This window comes from Periplaneta americana, chromosome 1 (assembly GCF_040183065.1).
Source record: "Periplaneta americana isolate PAMFEO1 chromosome 1, P.americana_PAMFEO1_priV1, whole genome shotgun sequence".
Lineage (NCBI taxonomy): Eukaryota > Metazoa > Arthropoda > Insecta > Blattodea > Blattidae > Periplaneta > Periplaneta americana.
In genome coordinates, this window is record NC_091117.1 from 40,721,544 (window position 1) to 40,738,903 (window position 17,360).

The window sequence follows — 17,360 nt, forward strand, 5'->3', positions numbered from 1 at the left end:
TTGTTACAATCTTCAAATTATATGAAAAAAATTAAATGCAAAACACCAATGTTAAGATAGTTTGATGATACCTAGTGAGATTTAAAGATTAAAAAACAGTCTGAATTTATTGGATGACTATCATAAAGAAGGCTATGGTTCAAATTGAAAGAATTTTAGAAGGTCACCAGAAAAAAAGAAAAAAAAAAAATAATAATAATAATAATAAGAAGAAGAAGAAGAAGAAGAAGATGATGATGATGATGATGATGATGATGAACGGAAAAAAGGAAATGATCTCCGAAGAACAAAGTATAAGTCACACAAGTATCTTGGAAAGAATTCCTATTTTCAGTACTGGTATGTATGGTAATTGTGTATGACTTACCTTATCAAAGAGAGCAATGAAAAGAGAAAATCCAAAATGATCCTTTAGTTGAATGTTTTCATAAAGTTGGTTGCACAGTTCCTCTGCAGTTGTAGCAGAATCTGCACTGAGTTTCTTCACAGTACCATCCATAAATGTCACATCTATTATAATTGGCTTTTTTGATTTAGTGGCCTGAAACAAAAAGAAAAAAAAATGTACGAATATTCAAATGGCTGACATTATAATAAATACTTAATTATTGAATTTATGAGGTCTTAATAATTCAAGTTGTTGTTCTTAGGAATTGAGTGACTACCATGCCTGTAATTAGACCTGAGTTTCGCAGATTCAAATTCAGCCAAGGACAACAAATTTTTAAGATGATAAAAATTCCTAGTAGGTATAGTGTGTTTCAGAAGGGAAGAAATGTCCATATTGTAGATTTACCAGGTCCTCCGCTGTTGAGTAATGGTTAGTACGTCTGACCGTGAAAGTAGAGATCTCGGATTCAAATTTTGGTTGAGACAAGTTATCTGGTTGGAGTTTTTTCTGGGGTTTTCCCTCAACCCATTAAGAGCAAATACTGAGTAACTTTCGGCGCTGGACCCCAGACCCATCTCGCTAGCAATTGCGGGGAAATTAAATTTACCTTGAGATATCGAAAATTCGAGATTAGAAGTTCAACTGTATAATAATTACATACTTTTGGAGAACAGATAAAAGAAAGGAGAAAAAAAAGACAACAAACACTAATTTAGAATGAAGTCAGAACCAACCACAAATAAAATTTTAAGCACCTTTTAACTAATTATGAATACAGACCAGCCTCATGGTCTAGTGGTCAGAGCTTCTGGCTATAGTTCATGAGGTCCCGGGTTCGATTCCTGGTTACAGCATTTTTCCTTAAAGGGGATTATTCCTGTGTTCGTCCATGGTATGGAATTTAGGTTAAGTTTAGATTTAAGACCTCTCCTGGCACTACATTATCATAATCATTCTATCACATCATCGGGGTAATGTAACTCCGCCTTCCAGGCGCCCCAACCTCAGAAGTGGGTTACAATTAAGCCACAGCCAGGAGAGAAGATCAGAAATGTCGAAAAGACAACCTGGTGGCATTGGATTAAAAAAACTAATTATGGATACAAACCTGAAGTTCAACCCAACTCGGAGGCTGGGTTCGAGCTCCATTGTTGAATGTCCTATTCAATCGACCTTCACAGTAAGGTGCATAACCAGGTGGACCTCCACGAATAAAGTTTTTGAGGTAATTCACGAATTCTTCTGAAGGAGGGAAACAGCCTACACACAGTGATAGGAGAATCCAACCTCTGGCGTGCGATGCTTTAGAAGGATTGTTTGTCAGCTGCTTGCATATCTGGCAGTAGATCTCGTCCCTGTAATAAAAAAATTTAAGTTTATGTCCATCAATGCTGTATCATCATCTTAAACCTTCGCTTTATAGTTTAGCTGGAAAAAGACATTAAATAAAGGATTATCATTATCACAGGGAAAAAGTAGTGAGCCACCAGTATAGCTCAGTTGGCTGCCAATCTGGAATTGCGCTTGGGCATGAGTTTGATTCCCGCTTGGGCTGATACCTGGTTGAGTTTTTTCCGAGGCTTTCCCCAACCATAAGGCAAATGTCAGGTAATCTATGGCGAATTCTCGGCCTTATCTCGCTATCACCAATCCCACTGACGCTAAATAACCTAGTAGTTGATACAGCATAGTTAAATAACCTAGTAAAAAAAAATGACAGACGTGGTCCAAACAACAACAGAGCCTACTCTGATGATGGTGTACAGTATACACCGAAACAGCTGTAAGCCACACGAGCTTATATAATTAACACTAGTAAGTTTGCCATTTAATCAATCATTTAATGTTATAATGTTTATTATATAGCACACATATTATTACAACTTACTTTAGCCTTTCCTTCCCATTTTATGTGAATCTCCTTTTAAGAAAAACCCTATTTAAGAAAAAAAAAGTAATTCTTCAGAGATTCGTTAAAAAGGGAATCTACTGTATTTATTTCTCCATATAATGTCCTTTAAGTCCAGATATTTTGTTTGCTCTTAAGGTTTCTCGTTATGCAGCAATATTGTAGAACTTATTATTTCCATTCCTATATGCTAAAAGCTCTTAACCTCCTGAGACCTTAGACATTTTTTATTTTATTTTTAAAGTTCAATTTAATTCCATACTTCAAAAAAAGTCACTTAAATGAGAAAAATGCTGAAAAAAATCTGCAAGTCCCAAGAGATGTCAAGAACTTGAAAAGCACAGAAATAGTGATTGATAACGATTCCATCTATTGACAAATTTGAAACTAAATGCATGTATGAAGTATAGTATACTATACTACAGAACCTAAGAGGTTAATGTGCTTCGTTAGATATGAAATTAAATTTAAGTAGCTGAGATCCAACTCTGTGACTCACCTTAGCTCAGTCCTTAAGATACCATGACCTATAATGAAGTGGAGTTTCTCCAAGTTGGAGGTTCGTCGTCCTTCCAGCCAAACAGTGTAATTGTTAACAGCACTTTCATCTTGGAACAGACCTCGCACATTTTCATTCAACTTGTTCTTGCGTTTCAGTGTCATAGATATCATTTTTCGTCTTTCTGCAGGCGACAAATTTTTGAATGCCATTTCTTCTTCCTGTAAATAGGAAGTACCGGTATCTGTATATATTTTAACTGAATATATTCAATGAAAAATATGACGATAAATTTGTACGTAAATTAATACTATATGTTTCATACGAAGTTACTAACCTGTAATTGTCTAGCTGCATCCTTATATTCCTTGCTATTGACAAAATTCCTCGACAGTGTTTGATTAATCTTCGTCATCACAGGTGTGTTATCTTGTGCTTCGACATCATAACGAGGTTCTGGGAGATCACCCATAAACCGAAGAATAGTAACCCACAATGCTTTGGCAGCCTAAAAAAATTATAATACATTTCAATGACGAGAAACAAGAATTTCAAATCTTTATAAAAACTTGTAAACTCTACTTCTGTGCCCCATGTCTTCATGTTGTGTAAGAAGGGAAATAATTTATTTTACTGAATTTGAAGGAATAAAAATATGAGCTGAGAGATTTATTGCCGACAATTTAATAAATTAATAAATTTCATTTATGACCATTTAAAGTAATTTGTAAACAAATACAATAAAAAAAACAAACAAAATATGTATAAGCATAGGTGCTGACCTTGTGTGGACAAGGCACAATATCTCTCCTTAACTTATACAGCCAGAGGCGTTGCTCTTTCAATAAAATTTATAGAGGGGCTTCACCTCTCCAAATAATTCGAAGAGAAATTCCTCATGTTCAAAAAAATTAATTTATTTCAAAGATGAATTAGATTATTTATTGGGTTATTTTACGACGCTGTATCAACATCTAGGTTATTTAGCGTCTGAATGATATGAAGGTGATAATGCCGGTGAAATGAGTCCGGGGTCCAGCACCGAAAGTTACCCAGCATTTGCTCGTATTGGATTGAGGGAAAACCCCGGAAAAAACCTCAACCAGGTAACTTGCCCTGACCGGGATTCGAACCCGGGCCACCTGGTTTCGCGGCCAGATGCGCTGACCGTTACTCCACAGGTGTGGACGATGAACTAGAACATAAGCCAAAAATGATTATTTCAAATCCATAGAGAGGGTCAGCTGCCACAATGAATATGATAGTGACGCAACTCGCATTGTCTCCTCCCTTTCTTTCCTCCTGCATTTGAGATCAGTGAATCCCCAAACGTGACTGAACGGTAACTCCACTTTTTTTTTCAGTTCAGTTCAAATCTACCAACTATTGTGATCGAACAGTAACAGTCATAATATTATCAAGCAGAAATAATAATACGAAATTACCAGACAACTGTATGTGGAGAAAGTAAATGATAAAGTTTTAATTTATGGCCACAGATTATTTACACATTATCCCAGCTTAAATTTTAAGTAAAATAATAGATGGTGTATTTTAATAGCAGCACTCCAATAAGGGCAACATTAAATTCTTATTTACCAACTGATCTGCTGGAAGTGGAAGATCCAGAAGCGAATGTTTGATGGGTTTTCTGGAATACTGGTAATTGATATTTCCACAGAAATACATTGCTGCATACTTTCTGAAGTTAAATTCAGCCAGCTCTGTATTGTCTTGACTCTGAGGCATCTGTAGTATTTCCTGGTCATGTCTTCCAAGGCTCATTTCCTGCCGGCAACAAATATTAATTAAAATGTTGATATACATTCATCCAGTCATTAATAGAATAGGAAATCAAAGAACACTACGAAGATAAGTAAATGTTAGTTTTATAATATTGGCCTTTCTTATTTTCCGATAGAAGATAAATGCTGTCAAGATTTTCAATTAATATTGAGTTTTATAAAAAGAGTGAACGAAAATAATTTAAGAAATTTCCATTAACAAAAGTGTAATTTTCATATCTGAATTGTGTGCTATGTGATAGCAATTCAAATTATTTACTAAATTACATTTCATATACCGGTATTATACAGTATACACAGAAAGTATATTATGTTCATTTAATTTTTAAGTTTATTTATAATTCAATATTGTAATCCTTGTGAAAATAAGATAAAGTAAATTTATTACAACTAACAATATTAAGTAATAATTAAATAGAGAAGAAAGAAGCGGACTTGCGTATGTTTCTTATAAAAGTGATAATATTTTATGTTCATTTAAGATAATAATTAAATATATAAAATAAATTTCACATGTGTTTAACTTAATGAAGTACGTATGGTAGGTACTAAAAAAAAAATCTCCACGTTAAGAATTTTATCAATATTGTACTAGAAAAAAAAAAGATAAAATTTGTTTTGGAATCAAAAACTGTAGAAGTAATTACTGAACCAGACATATTATCAGACTGTCTCAGAATTTCTTGCCATAGCTTTTTACATAATTTAACGATAAATACATTAACAAAAACCTGAGATAATCCATGAAACAAAATCAGTTATTTTCAGTTACTTCTCTCATTTCTCTGCTATAATCCGAATTTGTTGAAGATACAAATCCTTCGATTAGGTGGCGAAAAGCTTTCGACAGACATTTATAACAAGTGCATTGAACTGCCATTTTTGTACAACTGCTGCCATGGACTGGAAACTGTATTTACATGGCGCAAAATCAGAACTGTATACTGGTTGAAGCAGCACTGCGATTCCACTTAATTCTTGAATTTTTCCCTGAGCAAATATTGTCTGGTGTTTTGCAGCATCATCTTGTTGAAGAAGTGCACACTTTCTCTTGATCAAAGCTGAGTAGTGACGCTCAAACAGTTCGTGTATTCGATCCTGTTATTTAGAGCAGAGCTTGATGTTAAGAGAACCACCATGTGGGACAAGTTCATAGCACATAGAACCTTCGTAATATCACAGATCACAATGCATCACATTACGCCCTAAATGACTACGTCTAACTGCTCATCATCATCATCATCATCATCATCATCATCATCATCATCATCATCATCATCATCATCATCATCATCATCATCTTCTTCTTCTTCTTCTTCTTCTTCTTCATAGTCTATGCTCTTCACTGTTAACGAAATGTGATCCATCCATTCAGATGTAGAGGTCATGTTGACGTAGGCAGTCAGGTTGAAAGGTTATTCATCAGAGAATTTCCACTGTCTTTTCTTGCAGCAATTATGCAAAAAGAATCATTTCTCCAAAACGAAATCATCAGGACTTGTTTGCAGACATGACGCGTAGTTGCCTGTAGATTAACTCATATGTTGTTGGGATTTCGACATTATCCCAAGATGGTGGACGTGATGATGGATTAAGTCTTCAGAAGGAACAAGACTTACCAATAATTCATGGATGCTGGCTAGTGCCAGTAAGTTATCTGTTATTTTAGCTTGGTGGATAGAACCTCACTTTGTACAGCAGACGGTCATACTGAACAAAATTTATCTTCAAGGCTTGTGTCTTCAGCATTGAATCTCTTGAACAAATTTGATGCCAGGCTAGTACGACCAATACTTCAACTTCCACTTCACATATTTCTTTACTGTCAACTTCTCATTCACGTCTTCTTCCACTAGAAATGCAGAAATATTCTCACTCGAATTCCGATTTTGTTGTCGTACATTCTGCGCACACACGACCACAAGCACATACACACACACGCGATATATATGCAGTTACATGCTTCTTAAAACGTGCTTCAAAAGGTACTAACATTGGATGTAAACAAATCTCTCGTGTGTAACAATTGAAAGACAAATAAGTAGCAATTTATAACAAGACTTTTGAGCTTGTCTAATAAATTTAGTCTGAAGTCAAGAACTGAAAAAATACTACTGTAAACTAAAAGCTTAAGTATAACTTAAAATCAAACACTTTGATATAAGGAAAACCAAAGAATTAATTTAATTTTCAATTTTAAAAATTCAAGAACTACTGATCAAATACTGTGCAAAAAATATTGAATCAGAAAGATTAAGTTTCAATATCAAAGATTGTGCAACAAAACACTGAACTGCAGAGAATTATGTAAGAAAATACTGAAATAAACTGGAGAGATTAAGTTTTATTGGAAATCACAGACTCTTCACCAGAATATTAAACAGAAGGTACTAAGTTTTATTTTAAATAGAAGACTGTTCAAAGAATACTGACCTGAAAATATTAAGTTTAATTTGAAATAAAATATTGTGCAACGAAGTAGTGAACCAGCAAAGTTAAATTCGATTTTAAGTCAAATAAATAAAGAAATATCCGATCACAATAATGTAGTACTTACCGCAACAAAGCACGTCCATTGAATTTTAATTAGAAAAATGGAATTAAAGGAGGTAGAAAGACACAAATACCAAAACAGTAGATGAACTTATAAAATGGAAGAAAATTAGTTTAGATTATGGACGAATATAACATGCTGTCTCTTGGAAGAAAATGGTCAACTGATGGAGAATCTCTGATTGCCTTATCAGTTAACTTTTTTGAAGCGGGAATATTTAGAACCATTTGTTGAAGTAAAATAAACAAATATGAAATGAATACACTTTAATATCAGAATACACTAACATTAGGGCGTGGAAAACAAAACATTTAATGATACCGTACCATTAGTCTGTGACAACACAGACCTTGTAATACGATAACTTATCATGCTACAGAACAACTTGACACTCAAGTGCATACATTGAAGGTATATGAGATCATCAAACGAAAGTAAAGTTAGTGACTGAAGGTAAATCTGATTAACTTACTCCAAATGCAGTGATGGAAGATGCATTATTACGGTCACTTATTTCTGGATCAAGGAATCCAAACATCTTGTCAACGTCTGGAGGCTCATCATCCATGTCAAGTGTGTTTTCTGGTTCAAAATCTTTCACCTCTTTGTCCAGTTCAAGTAGACGTTTCTGCACAGAAGGAATAAAATAATACATTCTCAATAACGAGTTTCTGTAGTGAAAGCATACGGAATACTTATGTTTCATGACAAAAATATTTTCATACGGAATGATTTAAGATATAAAGCTTGTACGTTGAAATGAAATACATAAATATTATATACAAGTTTATTATTTCCATATATCTGAAATGTCATATAAATTTCAGTTATGATGCAAATGTGTACTGGTAACTAAATACCCTGTACATACACACAAAAATTCTCGCTTTTCCAATTCACTGCAGACTAAAGCAAAGAGATTCACTATCACCTTTACATTTTAACTTTGCTCTAGAATATGCTATTACGAAAGTCCAGGAAAACAGAGAGGATTTGGAATTGAACGAGTTACATCAGCTGCTTGTTTATGCGGATGGCATGAATATGTTAGGCGAAAATCCACAAACGATGAGGGAAAACACGGGAATTTTTCTTGAAGCAAGTAATGAGATAGGTTTGGAAGTAAATCCCGAAAATACAAAATGTATAATAATGTCTCGTGACCAGGGTGCGAATTAAGATTTCTGATGAGGGGAGGGATAGAATCCTAGATACAGAATGCCATACATAAAATTATTATTATCCTCATTCGATACAGCTCAATGCTTGATTGCACTGAGTTGCTTGTCTTGCATCTTGATCATAATAATAATTATATCCATGAGCAGGCTTAAGATAAGATGTGTAATTCCTAAGTTATTGATTGTTGTCAGCTTGCCGGTGATGATAATACACCAATATTATTTTCTTTGCTTACTTTATACTTTATAAAGTACATAATAATAATAATAATAATAATAATAATAATAATAATAATAATAATAATATTTATTTGTCAGAAACCAGTGTACAAGGCCTGGATATGACATCGACTTGTATTAAAAAATTATATATTGTGAGGGGGGATAGAAGTTATCCCTGGCAGGGATGTTAATATGAATTTATGAGAGGGGGATAACTTTCCAATAGGGGGAGAAATTCCTCCCCATCCCTCCCCATTCATTCGCGCCCTGCTCGTAACCAGAACATAGTACGAAATAGAAACATAAAAATTTGAAATCTATTCTTTGAAAAGGTGGAAAAATTCAAATATCTTGGAGCAACAGTAACAAATATAAATGACACTTGAGAGGAAATTAAACGCAGAATAAATATGGGAAATTCCTGCTATTATTCGGTTGAGAAACTTTTGTCATCCAGTCTGCTCTAAAAAAAATTGAAAGTTAGAATTTATAAAACAGTTATATTACTGGTTGTTCTGTATAGTTGTGAAACTTGGACTTTCACTTTGAGAAAGGAACAGAGGTTAAGAGTGTTCGAGAATAAGGTGCTTAGGAAAATATTTTGGGGTAAGAGGGATGAAGCTAAGGAGAATGGAAAAAGTTACACAATACAGAACTGCACGCATTGTATTCTTCACCTAACATAATTAGGAACATTAAATCCAGATGTTTGAGATGGACAGGACATGTAGCACATATGGGTGAATCCAGAAATGCATATAGTGTGAGAAAAAAGACTTTTGGGGAGGCCGAGACGGAGATGGGAGGATAATATTAAAATGAATTTGAGGGAGATGGGATATGGTGGTAGGGACTGAATTAATGTTGCTCAGGTTAGGAACTGATGGTGGGCTTATGTGAGGGCAGCAATGAACCTCCAGGTTCCTTAAAAACCATTAAGTATGTAAATAACACAAAAATTCTAATATGTATATTTTACCTGGTAATTTTGTTCAGCAAGTTCTTTGTAGTTCTTATGTCCAGCTTTCTTAAGTTCTGCTTCTTCCTTCTTCCTCAGTTGCAAAAGTTCTTGAAGTCTTCTCTTTCGGAACTGTAAAAACAAGAATTCTTTTCAATACAGATGCATTATGCTATGAAAGGCAATTAAAATGTACATCCTTTTGTCGTACGAACACAAAACACAAACCGTCAGGCACTGTAACATGGGATTTTAAATACCTATATTAATTTATAAAAATCAGAATGCTTTATGGATGTGAAAACAGCAATTAAAATTATAAAACACGTGGCAGGGTGCCAATGAACGAAAAATAAAATGAAGATAACAGGAAATAACTACACATTATTTCACTGAATAAAAACATAATTACAGAAGTACCATAAATGGAAGGAACTTTTAAATAAACAACCCAACAGTAAAATCGCCAATAAACGATACAATATGTAGTGAAGAGACAGAGAAGCTTGGGACGCCCAAAATCAATATGGTGGCAGGCACAAGTGCATAACTCTTTTATGAAGATGAAATAAAAATTAAACAAACAATATTTGATGAAGATAAATTTTACTGTACATATCGGTATGTCACATTTCAAATAATAAATAGAATAGACTACCGGTACTGCCCTAAATTGAAGTAAATATGTGAAACACATGTTTAATTCCGTTCATAAAGGTACAAACCATAATAAATATGTGTAATTTGTTTATTAGTCAGTAATGGGTAGCAGAAAATACAGACAAAAACAAAGTAAGTAAACATGCCAGTATCCAAGATTAAGTAAACACATAACAGTCACAATATAATTAAAAAAGAATGTATAGGGTTCAAAACTCAAGTGCTGAAGAGTAACACACCCATAAGTCAAACTTCTGATACTTAAATAGCGGTACGAAAGACAAAAGGAATTATACATAAGTCAATGACTACAACATTTGTGATGATTACAATACCGGGAACAGTAGTGATGATGACGACCAAGGTAATAATAGTTGTATGATGATCTTGCAAGACTTACAGTAGGATGTTCTGAGGCCACTCTTGTGAGGACTAGGAATATTGAATATTCATACGTAGCAAGATGATATACCTTGTAGTCAGCACGATACAAGAGAATAAATTTAAAACAAGAGAAAACTGACATCCACCAGGAAAAAAAAAAAAACACACATACGCACGCACGCACGCGCGCGCACGCACGCACACACACACACACACAAAATTGCTGAAGGAAGAAGATAAACCTCCACATTCTGATTTTGAACTAAAGTTTGATCTACTGGATTTGTTAATGCAAATGCCACCGCTTCAACGAGAGTGGAACTATACCAGTACCTGACTAATGATTACTGTACTTACATAATTGAAAAGTCTAACAATCTTAACTTGAGCATATAATAATAATAATAATAATAATAATAATAATAATAATAATAATAATAATAATAATAATAATAACAATAATAATAATAATAATAATATAATAACAATAATAATATAATAATAATAATAATAATAATAATACTAATAATAATCTAATATAAAGCCAATTTTAATTTTCAAACAATAACATTAGTGGGAAATTTTGTACGAAATTAAATTGAAATTAATGTCACAGACACTTCATGTGCTACCTCCAGATTTGACTAGTTCTCTTCGAAAGAAAGTCATGATAAAAGTTTAACTCGCCTTTGGTCGGGTTTAAAACTGCGAATCTCGCATCCCATGACAAAGTCATCAAGGATGACAAGTTGGTGGAGGTGAGAAGAGAATGAGAATAGAAAGAACTGAGAGCATCGATGATGATGATAATGGTGATGACTAGTGAGTGTGATAACGATAATGACGAGGTTGATGAAGGAGGGGAACATAGCGAAGAGGAGAAGGAAAGGTAGCAGGGGAAGGAGAATGGGTTGCAGCACAGATCACATATAACAGATTGATCAGCCTTTTGGGCTTTGAAGGCAACAACCTTTATCAATTTCACTATGGTGCCATCTAGCGACTGGAAAAGAAGTCATGTTATAACTCTCATTTAAATTGAATGGGCAAATTTATTTCCATCTAGTGGTCGTTACCAATCGACAGTAGCAATCCTGATGGTTGTTCTCTTTTATATGTTATCATTTCATAACATGGGAATGGCCAATCTGATATTTATGTGATCAGGGGTAGCAGGAGGAGGAGGAAAGGTAACAGAGGGGAAAGTAGAAGGAAGAGGAGAAGGAGAAGGAAAAGGAAGAATAGACAAAAGAGGAAGAAAAATGGCAAGAAAAAAGGAATAAGAGTAGCAGGTGGAAGAGGATGATAAAAGTAAGGAGGGCAGAGGAGGGAAAGAATTTACGATGACGATGATAGTGAGTATGACAAAATCGACCAAGGAGAAGGAAGAGAAAGATGAGGATGAAAAGACGAAGAGAGCGAGAATGAGTACGATAATAATGACGAGGATGAATACAGTGATAACAATGACGACGGTAAGTATGACAAAGCTAAGAACGAGGAGGAGAATAAGACGATGAGGAAAATGAGAATCAGTATTACAATGACGATGATAGTAATAATGATTAATATGATGATCAGTGAACATGGTAACGACGATGACGGGATTTATAAAGAAAGAGGAATAAAACGAAGAGGTGGAGGAAAGGTAATAAGAGAAGGTGGAGGAGAAAGAGTGGGCCTACCGGTACCAGGTGGAGGAAGAGTAATAACAGAAGGTGTAGGAGAAGGAGGGAGAGTAGCATTAGGAGGAGGAAGAAGATTAACAAGAGGGGTAGGAGAAGGAGAAGGAAGAGTAACAGGAGAAAAACCGGAAGAAGGGTAGCAACAGGAGGTGGAAGGGTTGCATGAGAGGAGGAGGAGGAAGGATAACAAAAGGAGAAGAAAGGATACCAGGACAGCACAAACAGAAGGGTTACCAGGAGGAGGAGGAGAGGGAGAAAGGATACCAGAAGAAAGAGAAAGGACACCAGCAGGAAGAGAGAAAAGGGTGCCAGGAGGAGGAAGAGTAACAAGGTGGAGGAGAAAGATTAACTGGAGGAGGAGGAAGAGTAGCAGAGTAAGAAGCAGGGACAGGTAGCATTAGGAGGAGGAGGAAGATTAATAAGGAAAGGAGGAGGAAGATTAACAAGGGAAAAACCGGAGGAAGGCTAACAACAGGAGTGGAAGGGTTGTATGAGGAGGAAGAGGAGGAGGAGGAGGAAGGATAACAGAAGGATAAACGATACCAGGAGCAGAAACAGAAAGGTTACCAGGAGAAGAAAGAGGAAGGATAACAGAAAGAGAAGAAAGGGTACCAAGAGGAAGGTTGCCAGAAGGAGGAGGAGAAAGGGTATCAGAAGCAGAAGGAGAAAGGATACCAGAAGAAAGAGAAAGGGCACCAGCAGGAAGAGAGAAAAGGGTACCAGGAGGAGGAAGAGTAACAAGGTGGAGGAGAAAGATTAACTGGAGGAGGAGGAAGAGTAGCAGAGTAAGAAGCAGGGACAGGTAGCATTAGGAGGTGGAGGAAGATTATCAAGGTAAGGAGGAGGAAGACTAACAGGGGAAAAACCGGAGGAAAGGTAACAACAGGAGTGGAAGGGTTGTATGAGGAGGAGGAGGAGGAGGAAGGATAACAGAAGGATAAACGGTACCAGAAGGAGGAGAAACAGAGAGGTTACCAGGAGGAGAAAGAGGAAGGATAACAGAAGGAGAAGATAGGGTACCAGGAGGAGGAGAAACAGGAAGGTTGCCAGAAGGAGGAGGAGGAGGAGGAGGAGGAGGAGAAAGGGTATCAGAAGCAGAATGAGAAAGGATACCAGAAGAAAGAGAAAGGATACCAAGAGGAGGAGAAACAGAAAGGGTATCAGGAGGTAGAGAAAGGGTACCAGAAGAAGGAGAAAGGATACCAGAAGAAGGAGAAAATGTATCAAGAGAAGAAGAAGGGTACCAGGAGGAGGAAAAAGGGTACCAAGAAGAGGACAAGAAAGCTTATTAGTTTTATTTAATGACGCTCTATCAACTACTAGGTTATTTAGTGTGAATGGAATTCGTGATAGCAAAAATGGTAGTATTTGACAAGACAATATCGAGTATTCGCCATATATTATGTTACATTCGCCTTATGGTTGGGGAAAACCTCGGAAAAAATCAAACCAATAAGCAGGCAAACACATCTTCCAGCTGAGAAAGGTTAACAGAAGAAGGAGGAAGAGTAGTAAAAGATGAACCAGGAAGAAAGGTTAGCAAGAGAAGGAAAAGTACCAGGAGAAGAAAAAGAAAAAATAGCAATAAAAGCAGGAAGAGAAAAGTTAGCAGGAGGACAAGGAAGGGAACCATAGGTAGAGAAAGGGTAATAGGAGGAGAAGGAAGGTTAGCAGCGTGAGGAATAGAAAGAAAGAGAAGGAGAAGGAACGGGGTAACAGGAAGAATCTAGAGAGTTAATAGGAGGAAAAGGAGGAGAAAGAGTATCAAGAGGGGGAGGAGGAAAGGTACTGTACCAAGAGAAAGATTAGAGAGATTAGCAAGAAAAGAAGAAAACTTAGCAAGATAGCAGGAGGAAAATGATGAGAACAGGAAGGAGGAGGATTATGATGATGACTATGATGGTGGTACAGTAATGATAACAGTCATGATGATATTATTATTATTATTATTATTATTATTATTATTATTATTATTATTATTATTATTATTATTATTATTATTATTAAACATTTTACGAAGAAGGAGAGAGAGAATAAATACCGCTACCAGTATGATAATAACAATGATGATGATGGTGATGATGAGGAGGAGGAAGAGATGGTGGATGACGATTATGAAATAAATATTAACCAGAAAGAGAAAATTAATAGCCAATAATTGTGCAATGAGGAAAGAAGAGTTGCTTGCATTTCGCACTACTACAATAAAGACTTTGACTTACTTTGTTATTTTATCTGACAATAGATATAATCTAAGGCCGATCATTATCAGTTATCATAAACAAAGTGAAAGATTTATATATTTAAAGATTAACATGTAATTGGCATTATTATTGCTTGACATCACTGCTGACAATAACTCCTAGAAGACATAAGTCCCACCCAATGATAAATAGGCCTACAGAGATCAAATCAGAAATAGTGCAGAATCCAGAAACTCCACCTTCTGTCAACATTATCTAAAACGTAGTGATTAATATATCACACGTCATCACAGATATATTTTGTGTAAGGCTTTTCCCTTGATCTTTAATCATAGTAATTAGTTCACAGATAAAATAAAATGGTATAAATTAACTGTGCATACACCAGAGAATGTCAATACAAAAATGGATGAGACTTGAGTGTGATGGGAGAACAATGTTGATGTATAATTAAGAAGTGCCAGTAAAGTTTCTTTCGAAAAAAACCGAAATATTTTACTATTTTAAAGTTCTGCGATACTTTAATTGGACTTGACTGAAGTGCTCCTTAATATAAACGATCCCTATCAGAAATGTAATGTATTAACTGTGTATGCTAAATTAATTGCGTAGGCCTACAACTAGTTAAATTTATTACGATTCAAATTAATTTAATTAACAAGTTGAATATTAATTAATATTGATCCATAATTAGAGTAATTCAGTTACACTTTTTTTCGTTGATATATAATACCAAAATTAAGATTTAGTTTCTGATTTTTTAAATTTTACTAAGAGAACAACTAAATTAAAATGTTGGGCTTATTTAAAAGAATGCTGGATGTCTGGTTGATTGTTCGGTTGTTAGGTGAGTTGGTCGGTTATTTTGTTTGCTTGCTAATTAATAGGTTTCTTGGTTAGTAGGATAAGTGGTCAGACAGTTTGCTGGTTATATGTTGAGTGATTACTTAGTTGATTTTTCTGGATGGTTAATTGATTGCTTGGAAACGCCATATATTATGTCGACTAAGAACTTTCTGATCTCTGCTGTCTGGTAGTATGAGAAATTTCATTTCTGAGGAGGGGACTTCTGAAAGGCAGAATTCCAATAAGATGGGATGATATGAAGGAAAGTTAGACGAGAAACGACCTAAATATGCGACTCTGAACCCATTGTTTTACTTTCTTTTCAAAGAAAGTAATCAGTAGACAACTCCGGAATGTTTTAGAATATATTAAGCATTGTCACATTTATCTGTTCTCAATCAGTGACGCAATTCTGGAGGAAGAGTTGAAAATGACTCACGTATCATTGAGTACTGTATTCAAAGAACTTTTTCTATTCTCTTTCATGACTGAAGCTGAGCATCAGACATGAGCTAAGAATGAATTTTTAGTCAGTATAATTCTAAATTTGAACAATTTAAGCTACTATATTTACTAGTTCTGAGGTGTTTCTCGTACAAATAAACGGTACATGTATTTATTTAGCCTGACGAATTACCGTACTCCCTTGGTTTGAATTGTAAATTATTTAAAAGTAGCTTGCAAGAGGATCTTAGACTGGAAATATTTAGTTTAAATGTAGTTCTGTTTATAAGTATGACTAAGTATGTTTGTCTTATTTAAACTGCTGTATCAGTGAAGTGTGGTGAGTCAGTGAATTTATGGTTTACAGTGCAGTGAATAGTTTCAATCAGTGATAATTTATAGTGTCAAAGAAATGTGTTCTAAAGTGTCAGTGAAATGTGGCATAGTGCCAGTACAGTGAGTGAGATGAGAATAAAGTGAAAGATTGCTATCAATACCAATGTAAAACTTATGTAGGGCCTATGTATATGTAGGTTGTAATGTAAAACTAGATTCACTTATTAAATAGGTTATTTTATGTATTATTATTAATTGTAATTATTGTGTATAATTGTATTGTGTATCTAATTGTATATTTATATTGTGTATTGTTTATATTGTTTGTACGACTGCCACCGGGTGCTGCCCACTTGCAGTGTAAATAAATACATACATACTACAGTAGTACAAGGTAAGAGGAATGTACGGGTATATACGAAGCAAAATGTGGTAAGAAAAATATGTTTGATTTCTGTAATTTAATATCACTAAAATTTAATGCTGAACAAGAGCATAACAAATATAATTGAAAATTAAACTATGTTTAACCTTAACAAGAAATTATGCTATCTTAAATGCTATAATTTAATATCTGTTAAATATATTTAAATAATCACAACTGACAGACAAAAGGTTATTGCATTCTTAGCTAATGTACCTAGCTTATATTAAGTTACACGCTTTCTGTAAATGTAACAATAATTATTACCGGTATTGATCTATAAAGTAACTTTATTAAAACAACATAACAATATAATCTCTTCGTTTTTAGACTAGTAATTCTTATGAAAATGATACCTTATTCAATAAATAAGGAAATAAGGCACACATATAATTATAAAGAAAATATATACAAATATAGCTGAAATGTGTAAAATATTACAGTACTGCTTATGATTACTTTTACTAGGTATAGGTACTACTACGGTACGTCTACTCAATGTTGGCACTATGCATTTTTAATTTGGGGAGGGGCATTCAGATGAGCAGAATTTAATGAAGAAGGGAAACTTTCCTTTCATCCTTATGTCCCACATCACTGAGAGTGTTATCGAAATTAGTGCCAAGGCAAATGTTTCTATTTCCAATATATACTGGTATGGTATTGATTGGTATATGATTTGTTTTTCATCTGCACAATACCTAGACACTAAACAAAAATAAACTACAGTGAAAGTCTCGTCCATTACAGGGATTATTTATTTTTGCACCGTCAAATTGGCCATAATTAATATGCTAAAACCAAATATTTTTAATGAGTGAATTTTAAGTTAAATTTTGCTATAACTGCCATTGTGAT

At 34.6% G+C, this 17,360-nt stretch overlaps 1 protein-coding gene across 1 annotated transcript in view; it reads right to left on the reverse strand.

Annotated features, from left to right (window-relative positions):
- The window catches only part of LOC138694828 (myosin-VIIa-like), an 86,402-nt gene that overhangs the window by 29,665 nt on the left and 39,377 nt on the right, over positions 1-17,360 (reverse strand). The window contains exons 17-23 of the mRNA XM_069818941.1: positions 9,541-9,651; positions 7,631-7,786; positions 4,399-4,587; positions 3,137-3,307; positions 2,800-3,020; positions 1,500-1,746; positions 368-541 (exon numbers count right to left, since the gene is read on the reverse strand). Of these exons, the coding sequence (XP_069675042.1) occupies positions 368-541; positions 1,500-1,746; positions 2,800-3,020; positions 3,137-3,307; positions 4,399-4,587; positions 7,631-7,786; positions 9,541-9,651 (1,269 nt within the window). The remainder of the gene's footprint in view (positions 1-367; positions 542-1,499; positions 1,747-2,799; positions 3,021-3,136; positions 3,308-4,398; positions 4,588-7,630; positions 7,787-9,540; positions 9,652-17,360) is intronic.